Source organism: Orcinus orca, chromosome X (genome assembly GCF_937001465.1).
Source record: "Orcinus orca chromosome X, mOrcOrc1.1, whole genome shotgun sequence".
In the NCBI taxonomy this organism is placed as follows: Eukaryota; Metazoa; Chordata; class Mammalia; order Artiodactyla; family Delphinidae; genus Orcinus; species Orcinus orca.
In genome coordinates this window covers 42,342,691-42,364,172 of record NC_064580.1, presented here as the reverse complement: position 1 = coordinate 42,364,172, position 21,482 = coordinate 42,342,691, and the positions used below count along the sequence as shown (strand labels likewise).

The 21,482-nt window shown below is 39.5% G+C and overlaps 1 protein-coding gene across 7 annotated transcripts in view; it reads right to left on the bottom strand.

Annotated features, from left to right (window-relative positions):
• JADE3 (jade family PHD finger 3) overlaps positions 1–21,482 on the bottom strand; it is a 153,315-nt gene that overhangs the window by 68,808 nt on the left and 63,025 nt on the right. For 5 of the 7 annotated variants that reach the window (XM_033409700.2, XM_033409699.2, XM_033409701.2 and 2 more), the window contains 2 exons: positions 4,607–4,663; positions 3,756–3,835 (listed from right to left, as the gene is read on the bottom strand). In XM_033409700.2, coding sequence (XP_033265591.1) covers positions 3,756–3,835; positions 4,607–4,663 — 137 coding nt within the window. Of the gene's footprint in view, positions 1–3,755; positions 3,836–4,606; positions 8,194–8,948; positions 20,142–21,482 lie in introns of those variants that run through there. The other 2 variants (XM_033409704.2, XM_049704819.1) reach the window with 2 other exon arrangements.

The window sequence follows — 21,482 nt, the reverse complement described above, 5'->3', positions numbered from 1 at the left end:
AAATATTTAAGACAACTATATGATAAAGGTGGGGGTGGGGTGGATAAACAAACCAAATGGTGGTAAGCTTCCTTTACTTCAAAGTGGTAAAATGTAGAGATCAGGAGACTGATGTCATGTTTGTAAAGGCCCTCCCTTTTAAAGGTTGCTTCCCAAGAGCAACCACTAAAAATCTACACAAAGATATACCCTTAAAACCACCATAGAAAAATCAACATGGGGGAATTCGCTGGCAGTCCAGTGGTTAGGACTCTGCACTTTCACTGCTGAGGCCCCAGGTTCAATCCCTGGTTGGGGAACTAAGATCCTGTAAGCTGTGCAGTGCAGCCAACAAAAAAAAAATAGAAAGAAAAAGAAGAAGGAAACTCAACATGGAACTTAAAAAAATGTTCAAGTAATCCACAAGAAGACAGAAAATAAAAGAGGAACAAAAAACCCAGAGAAAACAAACAGAAGAATAGTAAAATGGCAGACTTAAACCAAACAGTAGTAAAAGTTACATTAAATATAAATGTTTTAAATATGCCAATTAAAAGACAGAGATTGAAAGAGTGGATTAAAAAATGACCCAACTATATATCATCTGCAAGAAACTCATTTCAAATAAAAATTATATGTATAAATGAAAAGTGAAAGGATGGAAAAAATATACCATATACCATGTAAACAGGAATCAAAAGAAAGCCAGAAATGATATTAATATTAGATAGTATAGACTTCAGAGCAAACAAAATTACCAAAGACAAAGAGGGACATTACATGATGATAAATTCACCAAGAAGATATAGCAATCTTAAATATGTATGCACCTAACAACAGAGCTTCAAAATACACAAAGCAAATTTGATAGAACTGAGAGGAGAAATACCCAAATCCACAATTACAGTTGGAGACTGCTACAGCCCTAACTGAACAACTGATAAAACTACTAGGCAGAAAATAAGCTGGGATACAGAAGAACACCATCAACCAATAGGACCCAACAACAGTGGAATACACATTCTTTTCAAGTGCCCATGAAACATTCACCAAGATAAACCATATCTTGGGCCAGAAAACAAACCTTGACACATGTAAAAGAACTGAAACATACAGACTATGTTCTCTGACAAAAATGAACTCAAACTAGAAATCAATAACAGAAAGATAGCAATAAAAGTCTCCAAACGCTTGGAAACTAAACAACACACTTCTAAATAATCCATGGATCAATGAGGAAGTCTCAAGGAAAATAAAAATATTGAAATGGATGAAAATGAAAATAAACATACCAAAATTAATGTGGTGCAGCTAAAGTAGTATTTAAAGGGAAATTTATAGCACTAAAATTCTTATACTAGAAAAAAGGAAAAATTTCAAATAGCCTAAGCATCTACCTCAAGAATCTAGAAAAAGTACAAAATAAAACTGAAGCAAGAAGGAAGAAAATAATAAAAGTAAGAGCAGAAATCAATGGAAATTGAAAAGAGAAAAATAAGAGAGATGATTTCACTGATATATAGAATAATTTGAGCAATACAATATATTATGTAGTACTGGATTATAACCCAAAGTATAAAATAAATATATGTCAGTCCATACTGATATAAATAAGTTATTAAATAAAAATTTTAAATGAAGGCAGCATCCAAGGAGGTTCTTACAATTGCTTAATTTTGGGAAACAATCAGATTATCTAATAAAAAGCTCTTGGCACAGAAAATTACAATAAATGGTACCTATGAGAGGTAGGCGTGATAACATCCATGTTATAATGACAAAACAAATGATTTCAGAGAGATGAAATAAACCAGCCAAGCAACACATGGAATCAATCTTTTCTAATGCCAAGGCTGGTTTTGTCCTACAATATCAGGTTCTCTCTTTTATAATAGAATGGGACATATAAATGAAAAAATTTGCTTCCAGTAGCCCAGGTCCCCTATCTCTTGCAACAAAAGACTGATATTCTCACTGACTCGGAGGCAGCAGGCCTTAAGACTCAAAGCTCTTGAGTCACTTTATGTTCGAGGACTGGCTGTCCTAAATGGGAAAGTAGCAAGGTTTCTTTCTCACCATTCTGTAGTCAAAGCCTCCTCTGGATAGGTGGGAAATTTGTTCTGCTCCTGTTTATGTGCGTTTTATTCCCTAAGTTTTTCTGCATGACACAGACACATATAAATACACACTGATATTCTACTCTGCCCAGAAAGGTCCCTGGCAAAAGGTGAAAATGAAAAGTGACCTCTGAGAAAGGGAGAAATGCTCTCTCTGGCTAACACCCTAAAGCAATGCCGCCCCCCCCCCCCGCACCACCACTTGCATGAGGGCAGGTGGAACCTGGACTTGTTTCTAATCAACAGAATATGTCAGACATGATGGGATGTCACTCCCTCGATTAGGTTATGTTATGTGGCAAATGTAATGGGATGCCATTCTCATGATTATGTTATATAAGACTCAGTCTTGGGCTTCCCTGGTGGCGCAGTGGTTGAGAGTCCGCCTGCCGATGCAGGGGACACGGGTTCGTGCCCCAGTCCAGGAGGATCCCACATGCCGCGGAGCGGCTGGGCCCGTGAGCCATGGCCGCTGAGCCTGCGCATCCAGAGCCTGTGCTCCGCAATGGGAGAGGCCGCAACAGTGAGAGGCCTGCGTACCGCAAAAAAAAAAAAAAAAGACTCAGTCTTAGCAGACTGGAGTAAAAGACTCTCCCCTAGCTGGCTTTGAAAAAGTAAGCTGCTGTGTTTTGAGACGATCTATGGAGAAGGCCACATGGCAAAGAACTACAAGCAGCCTCTAGGAGTGGAGGGTGGTACTCTACCAAAAGTCAATGAAAAAACAGGGACCTCAGTCCTCCAGCTGGAAGGAGATGAATTCTGCCAACAATCTGAATGAGCTTGGAAGCAAATTCTTCCCTAGTCAAACTTCCAGATGAGAACACAGCCCAGCCAGCACACTGATTACAGCCTTGAAAGACCTTGAACAGAGAGAACCCAGTCATGCTGTGCCCAGACTCCTGACCCACAGAAACTGAGATAATAAATGTGTGCTGCTTTAAGCCAATAATTTTGTGATATCGTATAATGCAGCAACAGTTAACTAATACATTCCCTTTTCCTTTGCCAAGGAAGACTACTCATAGTAGAAGTGAAGATAGACAAGGTCAGTTTCTCATCATTTAATTATCACAGAGGAAAGTCTGTAGGATTCATAAAACAATTACCAAATCCAGGTGCAACCCTGGCACTTTGCTGCCCTTGAAGCAGAAGACGACTAGCCTCACAAGGACTGGCCCATTTTTCCTGGCCTGGTGGTAGTGCTCTGAAGGCTGTGAGGACATACCAGAGCCCAGATCTCCAATCCAGTCCTTTCCTTCTCTATCCACAACTTCCTCATCTATCCTTTCCTGCACTGCCTCCCACCTGCCAACTTAGCTCTTTCCTATCATAGGCCAGATCTTTGGCTCTTTTGGTCCTTCCCAATTCTCCAAATCTGGCTCCCTTTGACTTCTTGGCTAGGAGAGGATTTATATTCTAAAGCCATGCACTTAGGTGTCATCACCAAAATGAAAGCACAGTGAAGGTTACTGTTTTCCCCAAAGGAAAAAGGAAACGGAATCTTTCTTGAAAAACAAAAAAGTTCATCAGAAAACAAGCCTATCCATTGGCATGTAGTTTACTCCTCACGTCTCCAAGATCTGGGTATTGTAGATATGTAGGCAGAAGGTAGCTATCTGTCTATTTTTTAAGTCTTAAGAATTTAATATCTGATCTCACCTCAGCAGGTTTCTTGTGTTCATTTGGAATTTTTGACTTGCTCCTATACATTGAGCCAGAAGTAAAGGAAGTGGAAGGACCTGCAAAAGATAATTAGAAAAACATACTGAGACTTATTACCTGCTATTATAACTAAATGTCATCCAAAAGAATATGAAATATATGGTGGAGAAGAGCACAGTGACCTCATACCACTGAGGAAAACAGTTAAATTGCAACCAAAAAAGTTTCATAATGGAGTTTAATGACATTTATGGGTGACATCCCAGGGTGCAAAAGCTTCAACAGTGCTAACGCTGAGGAGATTCAATTTGGTGTAATCATATTTCATAATAACTTGGAATAACACAATTCATGTTCCATCTGGAGAAAAAGTATCTGCAAAAGCAACTGAAAAAACTAAAAATGTGGAGCAGGTAATCTGTGTAACCTTCAGCACTTCCCCAAATGCTACTGTTAACAAAGTTGTTGTCTTTTACAAATGATGACTCATCCAGTCAAACACTTAGTACCTGAGCTACAAATAGAACTGTAGGGCCTACAATTATGCTCTCATACTTTTCTTACTTTCTAGAAAAGGACTGTTATATCATTGGTAGATGTGGCTTTGTTGCTTGGGTAAATAAAAAGTGAAAAACAAAATGCTATATGACGCATAAAACCAATTTTCTCACCTAACTTATCTATGTCTAATGAAATTTAAATAAGAAAAATGGTACTCCAAGCTTTCCTTCCTAGAAACATTATTTTTTAACCATTAAAAGAAGCATGAAACAGCTTGTCCTCAAGTCAAAGAAATCCTCAAGGATTACAGATACAGAAGTTACCAGCTGTTCGCTGGTTCTACTCACTCTCGTCTGAACTGTCACTGCTGCTGAGAGTTCTATGACGTTTCATCCTGGAGCATCCTGGGAAAGAGAACAACACTGAATAAAATAGTCAACCCACACATACCCATCCCAGAGGGCAGTCAATACTGCTCAAGAAGCAGCAGCAGGCAAATCACACAAATCAAATAATTTCTGTTAAGAATATTCTCAAATGACCTAGAGTGATGGGAGAAGAGTACTACCAAATTCTCCAATACACAGTGTGTCAAAGACTGGGTGAGGCCACATATTAGCTTTAGGAGGAAATCCAAGCAGCAGAGAATGAATGGTATAGGATTGGCTGGAGCCTCAGATGTGGCCACATGACCACTGTCCACCCAAACAAAGGGGGCAGCCACAGGGTCATCATCAGCCAGGGATCCCCAATAAGAGAGGAGCAAGAAAGGAAAAAGCAGTTGCAAAGGCAGAGCTGTCAAGGGCCAAGGTTAAAAAGGCATGAGACATGGCTGGCTGAAGAAAGAACAAGTGAGGCATGTCCCATCTTTAAAAGCACAAACCATTGCTTTTCTGCCTGCCCTTTCTCCCCCTTTCTCACTTTCTACCTGTTCCCATCCCACAAACTAGCCTAATTTAAAATTATATCTATCTATCGCAAGAAATGCTACAGAAAGCTCCTATATCATGAAAAATAATGTTTTTAATTAAAACTTCCAATAGTTTAAGCATCCTTGTGTGTGTGTGTGTGTGTGTGTGTGTGAGAGAGAGAAAGAGAGAGAGAGAGAGAGAGAGAGAGAGAGAGAGAGAGAGAGAGAGAGAGGGAGGGAGGGAGGAAGGGAGGGAAAGGGAAAGAGAGAAAGAGAGACCAGTGACAGATAAAAAAGAGGCACCACCTTTCTGGGAACACATCAGCACTAGAGAGTAGAAAAAAAGGAAAACATGGTAAGACACTTTAAGTCACAAAAGAAGTGCTGAAAATATAAACTAGAAAAGACAGTGATACAGTCAATAACTAACATTCTTTTATGTGCCACAGTATATAAAATGCTACTAGGGACAATCATGATCCAACAAGGAATAAAGGTCAGGGCTACTGCCTTCAAGAGACTCACAATCTACCAAGGAGATAGAAATCCAAGTACAAGGCCACTATGAGCAATCAGGAGTAACAGAAACAAAACTGTATGCTAAAAAGCTAGTAGAGCTCCATTTCTGGCATGACAATGTGAAGAGATTTGTGGATCCATTCCCCAGTGAAACTGGTGAAAATTACTTAAAAAATAAACAAAAAACACTCATTTAAAATCTCTGGAGGGCTTCCCTGGTGGCGCAGTGGTTAAGATCCGCCTGCCAACGCAGGGGACACGGGTTCGAGCCCTGGTCCAGAAAGATCCCACATGCCGCGGAGCAACTAAGCCCGTGCGCCACAACTGCTGAGCCTGTGCTCTAGAGCCTGAAAGCCACAACTACTGAAGCCTGTGTGCCTAGAGCCCGTGCTCCACAACAAGAGAAGCCACAGCAATGAGAAGCCCATGCACTGCAACAGAGTAGCCCCCACTTGCCTCAACTAAAGAAAGCCCGTGCAGCAACAAAGACCCAATGCAGCCAAAAATAAATAAATAAAAATAAAGTTCCCTTTAAAAAAATAAAATAAAATAAAATCTCTGGAAATGGTCCTAAGGGCATACAGAAAATGAAGAAGCACTCATTAAAGAAAATCTACAACTCAGTACATAAAGTAAGAGTCCATGGTATTTGGACCTAGACCCACTCCCTCCATCCCCACTCCCAGCACAGATATCACACCAGACAAGTGCAGCCAAGAACACAGAGCTCCCTCTCCTCCAGCTCCCAGTTGTAAAGCTTTCTCCTGGGAAGAGCAGGATGTGTGTTTCTCATCTGGTCCACAGCGACTACTGGTTGATGAGGCTAGGTTCCAGACAACTATGGCTGAGAGATGGGGGTTCCCTTCTTCCAGGTGGCCCCCATTCCTGGTATGGAGGCTAAGTCCAGGGGTGTGATACCACCAAGAATACTGAGGCCCTAATTGCCATGGGCCCAGCTCGTGGGTTCTACATTAGGAGAGGCAAACCTAGGAGACCTGGGGTCACCACTCAGAGGGAAACACATCATTGTCCCCACCCCCTGCACTAGAGCTGTGGCTCAGAGATTTTGCCTAGGGGGAGAAGTAGGCCATAGAATAGAGGGCTCTAAATCTTCCCCCAATGGAACTGACTTCATTTGCAACAGTGTGTGGAGAAGTCCAAGCCTACGGTATAGCATGCTGGAGAGAACCAAGGAAAGAAATAGCTGGGAGGAACCATCCTGGGGTCAGAAGAAATCTCTAATACTGATCTCAGGAACTATCCCTTCAAAGGAGCCCTAATCTGACTGGATCAGTTTGGGGGCACTATTAAAAACAACAGCAATCAGTGGAGTTTAACAGCTGGACGTGGTCAGGGTAAAGAGTCAGAAAGAGCCCTGCCAAAACCACAGTCAATCCCAGGGTGACTGTGGGCATACCAAAGGCCACATGCCTAAGAAGCAACATCAAGACTTCACACTTCAGGGCAAAGGGCGAGAGTAAATAGGTTTCAATAAAATAATGCAGCCAGTCACTAAAAAAATTCACAAGCAAATAACAATAAAGAGCCCTGAGGGGCGGTGGGGCACCAGTACTGAGTTGCTATGTTATATTATCTAAAATGCCCAGTTTCTAACAAAAAGTTACGAGACATGTAAAGAAACAGGAAAGTATGACCTATACACCAGCAAAAAAGCAAGCAACAGAAACTGCCTGTAAGTGCAACTAGATGTCAGATTTAACAGGCAAAGACTTCAAATTAGCCATGTAAATATGTTCCTAGAACTAAAGAAAACCATGAACCAGGAAGAAAGATGAAGAAAAATGTACAAAGCCTGAGAGAAATGTGGGGTACCATTAAATGCACCAACATATATGTAATAGGAGTGCCACAAGGAGAGAGAGAAAGAAAGCAAAAACAACCTTTTTTTTTAGTGGCTGCAAACTTCCCAATTTAACTGAAAAACATTAATTTGCACATCCAGGAAGCTCAAAAAACTCCAAGTAGTTTATACTACTACTACTTCTACTACTACACTACTGTCTGCAAACAGCTGCACAAATAGACGGCATATCATGGTCAAATTGCTTTAAGCCAGACAAGGAGAAAATCTTGAAAGCGGCAAGGGAAAAATGACTCCTCACTTATAAGGGAACCCCAATAAGATTAACAGCTGACTTTTCATGAAAAACAATGGAAATCAGAAGGCAATGAGATAAGATATTCAAAGTGCTCTGTACTGATGTTGGCACATATCAGTGAATATATTAAGAATCATGAAACTGTACACTTTAACTGGGTGAACTGTATGGTATGTAAATTATAACTCAATAAAGCTGTTATTTAAAAAAACGAATAGGATTAGCATAAGTATCAAAATTATTGGGCTTCCCTGGTGGCGCAGTGGTTGAGAGTCCACCTGCCGATGCAGGGGATGCGGGTTCGTGACCTGGTCCGGGAAGATCCCACATGCCGCGGAGCGGCTGGGCCCGTGAGCCATGGCCGCTGAGTCTGCGCGTCCAGAGCCTGTGCTCCGCAACGGGAGAGGCCACAACAGTGAGAGGCCCGCATACCGCAAAAAAAAAAAAAGATTATTAATCAAATTCTATTTGTCCTACTATCAAAATCAACTGAATATTTCTTTTCTTAAATTGTGATATAATTGACATATAACACTATGTTAGTTTCAGGTTTATAACATAATAATTCAGTATCTATATATTGCAAAATGAAGAATGTTTCTTTAAATAGGATGTTAACCTCCCGTCACATAAATTTTGGGGGCTGTGTTTGGTTCCCAGTGTAAAACTCAAGACATTCAAACACTCTTCTGAAATGCAAACAAAAACAAGTCACAAAACACTTCCCATCAAAAAGGAACATAATTTAAAGTCACAATGAATGTAGAAATTTAAAGATAAATGTAATATATTTTCTAATTATTCCCCATTGAATGCACAAATCTACCTAGAGTAGCACTTCATTTGTCTGATACCATTGGGATGTTCCATATATGTAAACTTTCCAGATAAGTGGTGTGCCCAAACATTTAGAATCCTATTATCAATGGGAACTTTTCTGAAATATCCATTTATTAGTATTCTATTGTTGCAGCAATAAGTTACCACAAACTCAGTGGCTTAAAACTACACAAATTTATTATCTCTAATAGTAAGTTCAGTGGGTTAGAAGTCTAATACAGGTATTCCTAAGCTAAAATCAAGATGTTGGCAGGGCTGTGGTCCTTTCTGGAGGCTCTAGGAGAGAATCCATTTCCTTACCTTTTCCATCTTCTAGAGGCCATTCACATTCCTTGGATCCTCCTGGCCAGCTTCCTCAGTCTTCAAAGCCAACAACACTGCATCTCTCTAACCCTGCTTCTATCCTTACACCTCATTCTCTGACCTTTCTCTTCTGCCTCCCTCTTCCACTTTTAATAACCCTTGTTATTACATCAGGCTCACCCAGATAATCCAGGATAATGTCCCTACTTTAAAGTCAGCTGATTAGCAACCCTAATTCTCCTTTGCCATGTAACCTACCATGTTCACAAGTTCCAGGGATTAGGTCATAGCCATTTTAGGGGGCCCATTATTCTGCCTACCACAACCTAATATATTTTGCAGTATTAAAATGAATATACTCCCACACGAATATGCCCAACAGATTTCTGACAGAGGTAGAAAAGTAATCAAATGGAGGAAGATGGTCTTTTTAACAAATGGTACTGGAACAATAGGAAAAAAAAAAGAACTTCAACCTAAGTCTCATGACTTATACAAAAGTTAACTTAAAATGGATCATGGACTTAAATGTAAAAGTAAAAAAACTTTAGAAACACAAAGGAGGAAATCTTCAGGACCTAGGGTTAAGCAAAGAGTTCTTCGATTTGACACCAAGAGCAAGATCTATCAAAGAAAAATTCACTTTCATCAAAATGAAAAACTTGCTCTGCAGAAGACTGTTAAGAAGATACAGAAACAAGCGACAGAATGGGACAAAATATTTACAAACCACATTTACAACAATGGACTTGTATCCAGAATACGTAAAGAACGCTCAAAACTCAACAGTAAGGAACAAATGATTCAATTTAAAATGCACAAAAGATTTGAACAGACATTTCACCAAAAAGCATTACAAGTGGAAAATAAGCACATGAAAAGAGGTTCAATATCATTAGCCATCAGGGAAATGAAAATTAAAACCACAATGGCTGAAATAAAAAACAGTGAAAATCCAAATGGTGATGATGTGAAGAAACTATATCATTCATACACTGCTGGTGGGAATGTAAATGGTACAGGTATTCTAGAAACAATTTGGCTATTCCTTTAAAAATTAAACATGTAACTATCACAGGATCCAGCAATTGCACTCCTGGGCATTTACCCCAGAGAAATGGAAATACATGTTCACACAAAAACCTATACACAAATGTTTATAGCAGCTTTATTCATAATAGTCAAAAACTGGAGACAACCCAGATTTCTTTCAACAGGTGAATGGTTAAACAATCTGTGGTACATCTGGACCATGGAATACTACTCGGCAATAAAAAGGAACAAAGTACTGATACATGCTACAACGTGTAAAACAAATGTAAAACATGTAAAAAAAAAACCACTTAACAAAAACATTATGCTCAGTGAAAGAAGTCATAAACACCATATCACTTATCATATGATTCCATTTATATGAAATGTCCAGAGTAGGAGCAGGCCTATGTATAGAGACAGGAAGTAGATTAGTGGTTACCTAGGGTTGGGAGTAAGAACACAGAATACTGACTGCAAATGGGCACAAAGCTTCTTTTTGGGGTGACAGAAATGTTCTAAAATTGGGTAGTAGTGATGGTTGCAAAACTCTGTAAATATATTAAAACTCACTGAATTGTCTACTTAAAATGGATGAATTTTATAGTATGTAAATTATATCTCAATAAAGCTAAAAAAAACCTTTAAAAATATTGTGACATTTTACCAATGAGAAATTTTTAGGTAGAGTCAAGAATAACATCAATAGAAAAATTCTGTGTCTACTGAACATAACCTCCATATGGATAGCTTGTACTGGGATTGAAGGCAGCATATGCCATAGAAGAAATACTTTTATTCTCTAAAAACTGTCAGTGAAGAAAGCCAACTGAGTATGGTCCCTCTCTCTTCACTTTCTTGAAAGTTTCAGGAGACCTAAGACTTCTTGTAAGCTAGATACTCCTCTCATCTGAAGTTCTGGTCTTATGAACTCTGGCTAAAAGAGTGTCTCCATTTTCTATAATATTCTCTTCTTTAGATGAGCTACCAAACTGTTCATGACTGAGGGAGGTGCAGATTTTTAAGAATCTGTAAAATCTGGTGCTTTTTTTTCCCCCATGCCACACGGCTTGTGGGATCTTAGTTCCCCGACTGGGGATTGAACACGGGGCCCCAGCAGTGAAAGCACTGAGTCCTAACCACCGGACTGCCAGGGAATTCCCAAATCTTGTGGTTTTTAAACTATTACAGTAACAGTCATGTTTTACTATAGATGGAAACAAAAAATCTTTTATTATCAATAAAGAGCCTAGGAAACAGATTAACACCAATAACACCAGTCCTGGAAACTGGGTTGCTTATAATTTTTAGAAAAGAAAACAAAGCAAGCAAATTTTTGAGTCTGGGCTATTAAAGTCCACTGATTTATTTCTGTGACAGCACTGCTGTTTTAATTACTACAGGAAAATGACAAAGAACAGTAAATATCAGCAGAATAATTCCATGGTGGCAAATCTTTAGATCTGTCTTTATTACTTCTAATCACAACAACAGTCCTATAAACATCATTATCACCATTTTACAGATGAAATTGGGGCTCAGAAATGTTTAAATGACATGCTTGGAGCTACATGGCCACCAGAGGGCAGAGCTCAGGGCACTCCAAGTTGACCCTGAGACCTGAGGCAGGCTGGGGGGTTAACAGCAGGAATGCTGCCCCTTCTAAGCCCAAGACTCCTAAGCATAGCCTTGGAGGCCCACAGCGTTCCGGCTCCAATTTGTCAGGCCTCATCAGCTGCTTCCCCCCTGCCTCCTGCACATGCTATGCCTCATGTGATTCCATGAACATACCATCTTGTTTCATACTTGCCAGCCTTTGGACAGGGCTCTTCCCTCTGCCTACAGTCCCCTGCTTGTTAACCCGGACCATCCCATTTTCCCCCAACCTGGTCCGACCCATTTGTTAGATCTCCTCAGTGAGGTTCCCCAGATATGCCTCTCTCACAATTATTCACTCCTTTGCTTTCTATCCAAGCCTCTATACATGCTTCTGTCCATGTAAAATGCTCTTCATTTGCACTGTAAATATTCTTTACATGGTCAGCCCTGCCACAAGACCACAACCATCTTCAAAGCAGGAACTATGTCACATTCATCTCTTACTCCCAGGTCTCAGCACAGTGTCCTGCACAAAGTAAACATGCCCCACCCACATCCCCTTTACTAGCTAGCATACCCATCTCCCAGGTACTGCTTGTTGGCTGCTAATGGCTCACAGCTGTCCCTTTCCCCAAGGGCTGGAGTCCTGCCAGGGAGATTATACTCTCCCTGTCTCCCTCCCAGGGGTAGCCAGTAGCTCTACACCACCCCAACCATGCCCCTAACCAAAACAGGCTAATGCTAGTCTATATCCTTACTTTAGCTTCTTCCTCTTCCCTGCCTTCTTGTCCTTGCTCCCTTATAAGTTTCTCCTGAGAGCAGTCCCTCAACAAATCATGTACGTTCAAATATGGTCTCACATTCTGCTTCCAGGCACCCCTAAAGACAACATGTGAAACTTCATTTGGTGGTACCCTTTAAAAAGTACTTTAGAATAAAATTTTTTGTTAAGCAAAACCAAGAATAAGTACAGTGCGATGTACCTCATTGCCTTACATTTGGATATATTATTCAGCTGTTTATTTTCTAGTCCTCTATTCAGCGTGCAGACTTTACAATGACATTATTTTCTTCCTTACCTCCCACAATGAGTATTCCTTTGTTTTGGCAGAAATGAAATGTGCACCAGCCCTTACATTGCACCCTTGAGAACAGTAATTTGAAGGCGGTTTTCAGATCTTATTCCTACTATAATCTCAACCAAAATGATTAACAGCATTCTGATTAATCTTAACAGTGACTGTAAGCCAGGCAAAATACAACTGTATAAAATAAATGCCTTCCTTGGGTGAAACTCCCTCTTAAAGGAGCACTGTCTGGAAGTCAACCCAACTAGGATTATTTGGGACTGGAATCTAAGTCTGTGGTTTGGTGGCTACTGGACTCCCCATTAATGTTCCCACAGAAGAGCAGGCGGCAGGAAAAGTGATTAACTCAAACACAGCCCTTTCTTTCCTTCTATACACCCACCAGACATACTTTTGAAATGCATGGTCAGTTCAAGGAGCCACTATTCACTGCCATCTGTGGGGCCATGCAGCAACTTAAAAATAATCTAAGGCTCTACTTTATACATATTCATACCCTTTGATCCAGGAATTCTACTTCCAACATTCATATTTGAAAAATAATCCAAAACACAGAAAATGATTTATGAACAAAATGTTCATTAAAACTCCCTAATAAAAACAATAGATGAAACCTAGCTATCAAACAAAAGAGGACTACTTAAAGTATATTAATATTATGGTATTTCACTCAATTATTTAAACATGGTACACAGGGAAACATTCATGTTAAAATGTTAAGTGGAGGGCTTCCCTGGTGGCGCAGTGGTTAAGAGTCTGCCTGTCAATGCAGGGGACACGGGTTCGAGCCCTGGTCTGGGAGGATCCCACATGTTGCAGAGCAACTAGGCCCGTGAGCCACAATTACTGAGCCTGCGCTCTGCAACAAGAGAGGCTGCGATAGTGAGAGGCCCGCCACTGCGATGAAGAGTGGCCCCCGCTTGCCGCAACTAGAGAAAGGCCTCGCGCGGAAACGAAGACCCAACACAGCCATAAATAATAAAATAAATAAATAAAAATGTTAAGTGGAAAAACTATAAAAATTGGTCTTATAGCAAGATTGCACCTATGAAATAAAATATATAGAAAATAATGAAGGCCATAAACCAATTTACTAACATTAGTTGCATCAATAACACTGAAGTTTTCTGAGTGACAAAAACATTCTAATTTTTTCCATTCTCCACATTTTTACAGTACACATATAGGACATTTATAATTAGAAAAAAACTTCTAAGTTTTCAAGGTATTTGTTCCACACACCACTCACAAACGATGCAGCTGACCTGAAAAAACTGAAACTATGAAAAGTAGTTGTCACTGTCGTTCAAGATGGACATCAACCAGAGCTGGGAAAAAACCCAGAAAAGCACAATACAATCAACTGGATAGAGGAGCCTCCATATTTATAAAGTTAGTCCCAAAAGACAAAACCCTACAGTTTGGAAAAGACAAATATCTAAAGTAGTGATTCCCAGCTGAAGGCAATTTTGTTCCCCAGGGACAATGTGGCAATATCTGGAGACATTTTTGGTTATCGCAACTGGGAAGGGGCAGCGTTACTGGCATCTTGGGGGCAGAGACCAGGGAGGCTGCTAAACATCCTGCAATGCACAGATTTATCTGGCCCAAAATGTCAATACTGCCAAGGTTGAGAAATCTTGCTCTAAAAGAATGAAGCAGTAAATCGATAAGAATCAAGACGAGTGTGGAAATTGTTGACTTTATTCACCCAATCACAGAGTTAAAGTAACAAAGGGGCAATCCCTGTAACCTAAAGGCAATTTTATCAAAAAGAAAGCAGGACTTTGAGCAATGTTTAGGGAACTTAGAGAACTCATCAGCTCAAGAAGTGGAACAGAATGAAAATGTAAACAGGTTCAAGAAGGACTGAGATAAAATCAGGGAGGATAAATCCATGATGGTATTTGGAAGTAATCCTTAAGTAAAGAAGCATCTAAAAGTCCAGCTCCCTTAGACTTTCAGGAAAATACCCTTCAGGGCCGTTAACAGAGACAGATGTTTGAGTTAGGCCACTGGTCAGACCAGAGCAGCACACTTCTTTTATTCTTAAGGATCAATTCCTGCTCATGCGGGCAAAGAAACTCCCAAACTATTCCTTAAACAGAAATCATAAATACTACAGATGTGTTTCTTGAGCTGATTACCTCTGCTCTGGGGTAAACAATACTAACCTTCTCCACACGGAGACCATTTGAGTCCACTGCCTATGCTTTAATTCAGAATTCACCCCTCTCTACAAAACAATTCAATCTATCACTGTTTCAGTGTCGTGGAAACAAAACTTCCCTTCAAGCCTGTTCACCTCAAATATCTTTTATCTTTACCACATTTCAGTACTCCAGTAACTAAAACCATAAATATTTAATTGAGTAAACAAAAAATAATCAGAAGAAAAAGAACATATCCTACATAGTTTACTGCTTCTCCTTACCCCCCACAAATCTTTGTCTTTAAAAAAGAAGAGATACCAGAAATTGGAGTCGGTGAACTTTTCTGTACTTTTTAAAAGAAGACTGCCTTCATCTCAGTCATTTTAAAGCTTGTTTTTAAAACTTAAGACACATCGTGTGACTCATGAGTCCCCTGTGACCAGATGAGAAGTCTGGAGGTCAACTCTTTCCCAAAGCCCTCAAAAAGCATTAAAGAAAAAAGAAGAAAATACCAATTTACCTAGGTAGGTTCCTGCCACTCAGTCAAGTATTTCTATGTCAACCACAGGTATCCCTGTTGCCAGGAAACAGGCTTACCCTCCTTAATGTTAACAAATTATTTGGGAATTTCAAACCTCCTGAGTAGAAATCATCTTGCATGGGAAGGCCACATTGGGAAGGGAGTTTAAAACAGGGTTCAGCAAACTTTTTCTGTAAAGGACCAGATAGCAAACATGTTTGGCTTTGTGGGCCATATGGTCTCTGTGGCAATTACTCAAATCTGTTATTGTAGCATGAAAGCAGCCACAGACAGTACATAAACAAATGATCATGGCTCTGTCCCAATAAAACTTTATTATACTAAAATTCAATTTTCACATGTCATGAAATATTATTCTTCATTTTTCAACCACTTAAAAATGTTAAAAACCATTCTTAGCTCACAGGCCATACAAAAACAGGTGGTAGGCTAGATCTGGCTCACAGGCCATAGCTTGTCACCCTCTGGTCTAAACTACAAGAAACCTTTCTTTTAATGAAAGAAAGAATACTGAAAATTGGAAGCATACAACGGAATTATCACTTTCCTAACACCGCTCCCTCCTTCCCAATCTCTCAGCCCACTGTTTGGCTAATAAAGACCTCACTGGAAGGTTTCAGCTTGGGTGGCCTATTCTGTGACATTATCTTGACAAATTTTAATGGTCCTAGACCCTTTCTAAATTAAAATCTGTTTTATGCCTTTTAAGCAAAAAGGCCCCAGTTCTAATAATTTTTTTAAAATTAGCAGTACGTTCCCTTTCTTTCTTTGTTTCTTTTTTGACTGCGCCACGTGGCTTGTGGGATCTTAGTTCCCTGACCAGGGATTGAGCCCGGGCCATGGCAGTGAAATCGTCAAGTCGTAACCACTGGACCGCCAGGGAATTCCCTACAATTTCTTTTTGATTTATATACATATGTTCAATAATTTCAACTACCCAGATAAATAAGCAGGCTTGGCATCTTAAGAATAAAGAGATACATGTACAAAGCATAAATCCTCTTAAGATAAAATACCATTTGCAAATAAGACCTCTTAAGAATAAAGTAAATCAACAAGAATAGCTTTTACTATGAAATACATAATTCTTTCTCCAGATAGAAACTCAAACAATTTTTTAAAAATAATGATTTCCATTATGTCTTATCTCTTGCTGTGAGTTGCTTCCACATTGAAATTTAGCCACATGTACCCCTAATACATTTACAATAACATCTACCTGATTTAAAGTGATCATCAGAATTTATTAGGAGAAAAGTATCTTTATCCCAGGTTTTAGAAACAATAACAGGTCTCACATGTAAGGTCAAACAAACAACCCCAAACTTACTGAGCAAGTGCAAATCCACCGTTCATCAACTGTTAATAGTGTGTTAATAAAGGGAAGGCACTGCACTGGCCACCAGAATGGAAAAACCAAGTCCTTCGGCTCCCTCAGAGCCAGGGTCACAAGACCAGGTGCACTAGACACACTGTTACTGTGGCTTGGGTGATCACAGCCTAAAGCTGGTGACCAATGATGTGTGACAAACCAATCAGAGGGGGTTTTGGGGGTTAATCCCAAATCAATCAAGGTGGTGTGGGTGTGAAGTGGAGGGGGGTTGCAGTTGGGAACAGTTCACCTCTGGTCAGGGCTATACTGATGGCAAAAGGGCAGTCAGGCAGGGAAGTTAACCTACAAGGGAAAGGATCAGCACTGACTTTGAGGGCAACAAAAAGTGAGAGAAAATGAAACGACTACAAATTTTCCTCAGGAGAAATGAAAGGGGTGGGCCATAGATGCCAACACCAGTTAAACCCTGAGAAAATTATCTGGCCTCCACAGCAGAGGTTCTCAATTCCCATTAAACATTGGTATCACCTGGAGAGATTGTAAAATTCCAGTGCCCAAACTGCACCCATTACCAATTAAGTCAGAATCTCTCTTTTCAAAGAACCATCTTTTTTGGATTCATTGTTTTTCTCTACTGTTTTTGTTTTCAATTACATTAACTTCTCTCTTCTTTATTATTTCCTTCCTCCAGTTTGCTCTGTGTTTATTTTGCTCTTCTTTTTTCTATTTTCTCAAGGTGGAAGCTTAGATTATTCATTTGCGACCTTTCATCTATTCCTCATATAAGCATTTAGTGCTATAAATTTCCACTCAGCACTGATTTAGCTACAACCTACAAGTTTTGATATGCTGTATTTTCATTTTCATTAAGGTCAGTGTATTTTTTTGTTTCCCTGAGACTTCCTCCTTGACCCATGGATTAATAAGAAGTGTGTTGTTTAAGTTCCAAGTGTTTGAAGACTTTCCTGTAGTCTGTTTTTCATTTCTAGTTTGATTCCATTATGGTCAGAGAATATACTCTGTATGATTTTAATTCTTTTATATTTGTTGGGGTTTGTTTTATGACCTGGGATATAGTCTACCTTGGTGAATGTTACATGTGCGCTTGAAAAGTAAGTATATAATGCTATTGAAGTTCCTACTGATAACTGTGGATTTATGTCTATTTCTCAATTATGTTCAGTTTTGCTTCATGTACTTTGAAGCTCTGTTTGGTGCATACACATTTAAGATTGCCCTGTCTTCTGGGTGGATTGACCCTTTGAATCATTATGTAGTGCTCCTCTTTGTCCTTTGTAATTTTCTTTGCTCTGATGTCTAATTTATCTGATATTAGTATAGCCACCCCAGCTTTCTTTTGATTGGCATTTGCACGGTATGTCTTTTTCCATCTATTTACATTTAAACTACCTATATTGTTGCATTTAACTGGAATATGGTGAAATGTGTCTACTCCATCTTGTTTGGAACAGGAAATTTGCTCTCTATATTATTTTTGCAACTCCTCTCTAAATTTAGACACATTATCTCAAAATCTTTTATTTCAAAATAAAAATTTTAACTGTTAAAAAGTAAGTATATGATTAAAAGGGCATTTTTATTCATGTTCTTAACATGTTCGGAAAGTATTAAATTGTGAAAGGAAAAGAATCAACTTGTGGACTTGTGAGATTTTTCACTTACTGCACTCTCCCAGAGCAAGGAAACAAACAGGCTAAGAAACAGGTAAAACTTACAGGCCTGGGGGTAACTGGGAGGCTGCTCCCCTATCCACGGGCCATAAGAAGGAAAGTCAGTTGGTAACAAGGATGCAACTATTTTTCCTTAAAAGATAAATATTCACCACACCTGGTGCTTATTCTTGGGGGTGGGGGAGCTGTTTTTTCCAGTACTTGCATTTTTTAGTTTTTCTGTATGGATTTGTTTTACTACTTACTAGCATTTTGAAAAGGTTAACAGAGAGAATTTAAAATGTATAACTTGAAAAGGAATACAAGTCTAATTAATTAGTTATACCACTTGTCGGTTCTGTAACAGAAATGAGTGAGAAAGTTGGAAAGTACTGACTAAAATGTGGCTTTCTGAGAATTAGTTGAGTTCAGTAATTTACGCTGTTCATGCTTCAGTACCCCAGGAAGCCAGATTTGGATACAGATAAGTAGTCATTTGAGACAAACAGCAAAGTTTACCCCTGAATTGTTTTAAATGCTACCCAAAAGGACCACTAAAAGATCTAAGATGAGGACTAGAGAGCAGAGATGGAAACTAATTATCTCTTCTTGGCCCTAAAAAACCAAACTTCTATGTAAACTAAAAGCATCCATATAGGAATATGAATCACAGAGAAAAGGAAACAGATTTTTCTTCTCTATCCATTTCTCCTATAATCTCAGTGCTATTTTAATTATTCCAAGTAACAGTGTTTTACAAAAATGATGGACAGATAAAAAAAAACTCTCAAAAATTTGAAATAAAGGCTCTGTTGTTGTGTGTGGAAAGTGACTACCTTGTCAAAAATACCTGTGGACCCAGACCATGGTTGACTGTCATAGTGATGAAACGTTCCTGGACACCGAGACTCAATATTTTCTTATCTAAGAATCTGCAGTTTAATTTCATCCTTCAAGATCAAAGGCACATAAGTTAACTTGGCCCATTGATTTGATCAATCTATGGAGAGCTGCCAGGCAACACAAGTCCACAGAATAACTCATTAGTTTATAATGCTTAAATCAACTTTGGGCAAAGTGTTGAGAATTGAACAGAGCCTAAAACACCCAAAGACGCTCACCAACATATCTTTCTACACAGCTGACTAGAAAACATCTAATCTCTATTCGACCACTCCAGTGACAGGGAGCAACTATCTAACAAGGCAATCCATTCTAATTTTTAGACAGCTCTAAACAAAGAATAACTTTCTATGAATAGAAAAAAATCTGCCTTCATACTAAATTTTTACCTGTTAACAGATTTTTTTTTACGTGTTAATTTTTACCTTTTAATTTGTACCTGTTACCTCCCTACCTTTATTCCCAAATTATCTCTTGACCTTACATAATTTTTCTCTATTTAATACCTAATTTCCTTCTTTCTCTTCTCTTGCAAACTCCTCAAAATGTAGTCTATGGTCTGTCCTCCCTTCCTTGCTCTCAGTCACTCCTCAATTACCTTCTACAGAGTTCTTGAAAAAGTCATCAGTCTGTGCACATTTCCCAACCCTCATCTCTAAGTACCTGTATGCTGCATTTGACATACTGATCACTCAGTCCCTCCCTCCCACTATCTTGAAACAGCTGCCTTGGTTTCCAAGGGCTTTTTCCGGGTTCCCTGTATTGCTCCCTAATATCCTTTTCTTCCTCTAACCATCTTGTGATGGTGTTTCCCCAAAGTGCCCTACTACACTAAACCCATGCTATGGCTCCCAGAATAGAAAGAAAGAGGGATGGGGGAGGGAGGAAGGAAAGGAAAAGATGAAAAAGAAAAAAAAATCTAACACCCCCCTACCCATACCCCTCCCCCCCACCCCACCCCCGCCAACCAAACACACCAACCTGAAAGGTGATCAACACTAAGGCCACTACCTTCTTTTCTCCACTGGTTCTTCCTCCCTTCTAGTGGTCTCAGTTGGCACCCTCTATGTAGTTACAAAATCTAGAAAAATTCTCTTAACTATTTCCTTTCTCTCATCCTGGAACATCCTCATCAAACCCTGCCAAGTTAACATCTGAAATAGTCTTCTAAATCAATAGTCCCATCCCATTTTAGCCTTCATTTTCCTAGGTTGGGACTTAACCATCTCCTGAAACTGAGACTGCAACAGTAGCTTCCTAACTGGTCTTGGGGCTCCTGATCTTGTTGCCCTCAAGTTCACCCTCCACCCAAATGCCAGAAACTTACCTGAAACACAAATTCGACCATGCCCCTTCATTGTTGGGACTTCAATGGCTTCCCTTTGCTCCTAGATCTTTATTAAGGTCCTCATCAAGGCCAACCCCCACAGTCAAGCTACACCTACTTCTGCAGCTTTATTCCTAAACACACTATGCTCCAGTTTTATGCTCTAACAATGCTGAACCTCTGCAGTTCCCACACCCATGTTGCATGCTTTATATAATCATACTATCCCTTCTGCCTGGAAGGCCCTCTTCTAACTTCCTCACTTTGCAAACACATAAACTCATCCTTATAAGGCTTAGCAAACATGTCACCTCTTCTAAAAAGCCTCCCTTGTCTGACTCACCCCCTTGACGATCTCAACAGCAGTATGCTCTGAATGGGCTGTGTACAGTACCATCACTAACATAAACGATTTTGTAATCACTGATATATATTTAAAAATCTCCAACTAGAATATGAGTTCCTACCAGGTATGGCTAGATTTTTTAAAAACTTATAATGCAAGTTATTCTTGCTTTAGCTCTTTGAAAATAAACTTTAAAGTCACTCTAAAATGATTCTCATTGGGAGTAAATTTATTTGCTGGGTGCTAATTTGGACAACTGTTCTCACTTTGAAATTTTACTTTGTAAGCTAACCTTGGAGGAAGTTCATTTCCCTCCTTCATTCACCCTCTCCATTGAGAGTTGCTTCCTCCCAGCATTTTCAATCCCATCCTACCAATAGGGATAAAAATACAGATTTAGACAGTAAGCCAATAATACATTTGCATCTGGCCCCGAGTCTCTCTGTGCTCTCCTGCCTGCCACTACAAATATAAGTAACATCTTTTTCCATCTCTGTTCATGAGCAGTCCTTGACTTTGCACAGCCAGGGATCATTTCC